Consider the following 5,030-nt stretch of genomic DNA (forward strand, 5'->3'; position numbering starts at 1 on the left):
AATCTGTTTGAAACGCAATATGTGCACGCCAGACGCTCGGCGGCTTGTCAACTGCACTTCCACTCTGCCAGTGCGACTGCAACTGTCTTCTGCCTCTTCCTTTCCATTTGCAACACTCTTCATCAATCTTTCTACTAAGTACACCCTTGCTTGCTGTGCTCAACATTTCTTGGCGACCCAATTGCCAACATTTACATTTTGTCGCGCTGACGCTGTGAAATACAACTTAAATATTTCATTTGAAATTCTTTGCAAAAAAAAACAAACAAGAAGAAAAAAATCGAAACAGCCAAAATTTTGCAATAATTCATTCAAATGCGCAGTGACGCTGTGTGTTGTCATCTCAGGCCTACAAAATGGATTTGCATGCAGCAAGATAAAGCGCCTCAGCTTGACGTACACAGCTCGCAGATGAGTAACAGGTGCTGTCGCTTGTCGCTTCAGTGCCGCTATAGCATTCGCCTCGCTTTGGCCATATCACATTGCCAAAACAATGTATTGCACAGCATTTTGTTTTGCCTTCTCGTCGCTTCTCCATTTCAGCACCCGCTCGCCTGCAGCAAAGTGTAACTGTCATCGTCATGCATAAAATATTAATTTCCTCTAATTATGAGTTGCACAGCTAATGTAAATTGCCTCAGAAAACACTGCACCAGCTCGCTCATCATCTGCGTAGTTCTACACATAAATATTTCAACGGCTCCACGTTTCTCACAACCATTTTGCACATTTTAATGAGTTTCCGCAGCAGCGGCGGCGGCGGCGGCGTTGTCAGCTAAGACGGCTGTCTTTTGGTCGGTCTGGGTGTCTCTGTGGCATCTGGCGGTGTCTTAGCACTTTATCGCCGCGCGCATCTGACAGATTTATTAGATTAGATCTGACAACTTAATTGCCATTGTTTGCACTTGTTTGACAGCGTTCGCGTGTAGCGCTTTGCGATTTTGGTTATTTAACTTTTTCGTGTGGAGTTTTTTTTTGGGGGGGTTCTCGAACGAATGCAAATGTTAATTATGCTTATGAATTTTTGTGTAATGCATTTAAGTAGATTTTAAAAATTTAATTAATTCACAATGGCTTATAAAAGTTAATTGAAAATCTGCTTTTGTAGATGTGGGTGAAAGATAGGGCAGTGGGAGTGAGCAGCCGCGCTAATTGGATTTTTCAGAAACGATAAAGTAACTGGGAAAGGCGCAATTGAGATAGTACTTAACATGTAAAAGAAGCGGCTTAACTGGCTGATTAGATACATAGATAATTGCTAATTAAGCCAACGAAATGTTCTTCCTTTGTAGACGAAATATTTTAATTTAAGGCCATATTTATCAAACAAATTTATTCAATTTTATGCTAACTTTTTTTGCTTTTCCATATTTTTCCCCCTTTCACTTTCAGTGCTTTGCAACGATAGCCCTCCTCGCCTGCGTCTCGCTCGCCCGCGCCGAGCCACCAGTGCCGCAAAATCAATACTTGCCCCCCAATCAAGGTGGTCAGCCCTCGAATCAATACCTTCCACCCACGCAGTCATACCAATCGCCGTCCAGTAACTACCTGCCCCCACAACGCGGTGGCGGCGGTGCTGGTGGTGCGCCACCAAGCAGCAGCTATGGTGCACCCGCTGCCGGTGCGCCCAGTTCACAGTATGGCGATCCAGCTGCGCCTAGCTCGCAATATGGCGCTCCCGCGTTGACCGGCGCCATCTTCCCTAAGCAACAGGGCGGTCGCGGCGGCTATGGTAGCGGCAGCGGCAGCGGTAGTGGCGGTTATGGCGGCGACGAACAGTACGGACCAGCTAAATACGAATTCAAATACGATGTGCAAGACTATGAATCCGGCAACGACTTCGGACACATGGAACAGCGCGATGGTGATTTGGCAGTGGGCCGTTACTATGTGCTCTTGCCCGATGGTCGCAAGCAAATCGTCGACTATGAGGCTGATGGAAATGGCTACCGTCCAACCATACGTTACGAACAGGTCAATAGCGGTTTCAATGGCAATGCCGGCGCTGGTGGACGTGGTGGTCAGGGTGGCCAATTCGGTGGCTACCAATAAGGCGTCGTACAGCCATGGACGTGTGTCGCTGAAGGGAGTGAAAAGATATTGGCAAGAAGGTGAAGTGAAGGTTTGGTGAGTGTAGAGAGCAAAGGAAAAATGAAGTGAGGGAGAGGCAGAGAGTGAGTAGTGGATGTGAAATCTCTCTGTGGCTTAGTGACTTTCCAGCGTTTTTTTTTAGTACTTTTCACGTTTTTTAGTTAATCTTTCATTTATTTTCCTTTATAGTTTAAGTTGAAGACGAAAGTACATTAATAAGCTGCATTAAATACGTAAGCTCGTGCTTTGAAAGCGCCAGCCTAGAGCTTTCACTTTCATCTCCCCATTTTATGTAGACAGGCAAGCTCTTGCCTTTTTAAGCTCCCACTCAATTCGAGTGTACATTCCTTTCCAAACGCTTCGTTTCTCTTTGCAACTATCACAACTCTAACCGAACTCAAAGCGTCTTCTTCTGCTGCTTACACTCTTCAACGCAATTCCACAAGTCCTGATGACAATTAATCAGCCAAACGATGCCCGTCGCTTGCCATCTATTTCCGCCATCGATACCAACAAATCACAGCAATAAAGAACATAACAGCAACAGCAGTGACAATAACAACGCTTTGTGGCGGAAGTAAAATTTGTTGTGAATTTTGTTATTCGTTTTAATGTAGCCGCTATCTTTTCTTAGCCAATAAGCACTTTCATTTGTAGTATATTTCAACTAAAGCTTTTGAAAACTCACAACACAGAAGCATACAATTTGTATAAAATATCAACACAGACACATATATACATACATATGTACATTCATTTGCCCACACACAACAAAATCGTTTACATACATCCATTATCCTTAAAGAAAAATCACACAATGCGCCCGCGAAAATCATTTTATTTTCATTTTTTAACATAAATAATACTCATTAATTTTTTATATTGTAATTTTGTAAAAACAAAATACAAAAAAAAAAACGAAAATGTAAATGTAAATGCATCGCAATATGTGAATTACTTATGTAAGCGTAATCATTGTCTTTGTAAATGAACCAGAAAATAATGGAACTTATGTGTAAGCCAGATCAATTGTGCATGTCATAAAAGTATCAATAAAGAGCATTTTTGTATAAAACAAAGTTTAAAAAATAAATAACGTTTGAGTTTTTATTTAATAAAAATCGTCAAGAAGGAGTAAGCAGCGCACAGTGTTCGATTTGGAAGTGTCGATGGACAAAATCGTGAATCTCTCGATAGGAATAAGATAAAAATATGGAAATATATGGGTTCAAAATCTGAAAAATATAAAAAAAGTTGAAAATTCAGCTGCAACTTTGCAATTTAAAAATGAGCATCTAAAATATTTCTTATGCAACTTTTGACAATAAGTTTGAATTTCTCGGTTGTAAATCTACAAGACAATCCATGAAACCAAAAACCAAATTTTTTTATGTTGAATCTAGTCTGCAAAGCATTCATAGTGTTTTTTCGAAGGTTCACTTTTCAACCAAATTTTCTGGGGTTTTATATAATGATTATATGATGGCACTATTTTTCCCTTATACGCTATTATGTCAGCCTTCGAATCCATATTTTTATCTTATTCCTATCGAGTGATTCACGATTTGGTCCACCGACACTCCCAAATCAGACACTGTGCGGCTTAGTTGCATGAAACATTGAAAACGCAATCGGAAGTCGAGAACAACGATGCCATATAACGCAACCATAGAACAAACGGTAAAACAAACTCAATTTCTACTGAGGAAAAGTCATAACATCGAGGACTGTGCTAGCCCTATATACGCGAGTTATTTTCAGGTAAAATTTTACGCCATCAGTTATCGAGGTGACATAGAGAAGAGGGAAATAAGATATTGGACAGACTAAACAGGCAAGTGGCTGTCACAACTCCCACTGACGCTGAGCATTTGCTGGTTGCAGTGGACATCTCATAATAATATATCTTTATCTAACAACAGGCGAACTTTACCATGTAAAAGACCAGATAGTGGACTGAAATAAATTGGGTGTAAATAGTATTGTCGAAGAAAATGAGGAAGGTGGTCAGATAGACAGAATGGCTGTTGCCTCGGCTCCGATAGGACCTCAGCTCTATCTTGCGGATGGTTCTGGTCGGCCCGTTTAAGAAAGTGCTAAAAACACAAAACCGAGGGAACTTCATTGGCAAACCACCACGGGTCTTCGTCAAGCAAAGGTCGTGCCTGGGGGGGACAACCTAAAGAGATACGGGTTGCTCATAAGTCTGCCCAAGGAGAAGCTGAGAATTATTACAGGTTTTTTGACGCGTCATTGCAGTCTAAGAGGTTACTTGTACAAGCCAGGGAGCTGGTCAATTTTTTTTGCTCATACTCATTGCACCTTGTCCTTGTGAGACCATTTCACGGAGGAGGCAGAGGTGCATAGGACATCTATGGCCAGAGAAAAGCAATACATATACATAGTTTCCCTTGCAATAGAAATATATGTTCTAAGAGCTTTAATCACAAAATAGAGAAACAAAAACAAGAGTCTAGCTATGATTAACTCATTCACAGCGGCAGTAAATAATATTAGTTTCGGATTCTGATATAAAAAAATGGGAAGTCTGCTGAGTTGTGATAATAACTGTGTCTAGTGTGAAGCTTCATAGCATCCATAAAAGTGTGCATATACATACATACATATGTGAACTGATGTTTACGAGTTCAATTTAACACTTAGCATTGCTTTGTTAATATCCGATTACAAATTTGAATATTCTCAATTAAAACTCTAACAAGCAACCAAAAACAAATGCCATAACATACATGTAATAAAAATTTTAAATGCTTTTAAATTTAGCAAGAAACGAAATTGTTATGTTGTGGATGCTATGAAGAAATGTTATTAAAAAACAATAAACAAATTTGAAAACCTCTTGCACTCTAAAATCATGTCAAGTGGCATTAAACTGTAACAGCTTATGTATGTGCCGAAATAAAAAGGGGTATTGCAGT

General features: G+C 40.3%; 1 protein-coding gene across 1 annotated transcript; it reads left to right on the plus strand.

Annotated features, from left to right (window-relative positions):
- The first annotated feature begins 609 nt into the window (after nt 1-609).
- On the plus strand, nt 610-2,156 carry Cpr56F (Cuticular protein 56F). Its single transcript, XM_017612970.1, has 2 exons — nt 610-627; nt 1,393-2,156. The coding sequence occupies exons 1-2, from the start codon at nt 610-612 to the stop codon at nt 2,050-2,052; spliced, it is 678 nt and encodes a 225-aa protein (XP_017468459.1). The 3' UTR covers nt 2,053-2,156.
- Nucleotides 2,157-5,030: the final 2,874 nt, after the last annotated feature.

This window comes from Rhagoletis zephyria, unplaced genomic scaffold (assembly GCF_001687245.7).
Source record: "Rhagoletis zephyria isolate East Lansing unplaced genomic scaffold, Rhagoletis_zephyria_1.1 Rzeph_scaffold_00593, whole genome shotgun sequence".
Classification (NCBI taxonomy): domain Eukaryota; kingdom Metazoa; phylum Arthropoda; class Insecta; order Diptera; family Tephritidae; genus Rhagoletis; species Rhagoletis zephyria.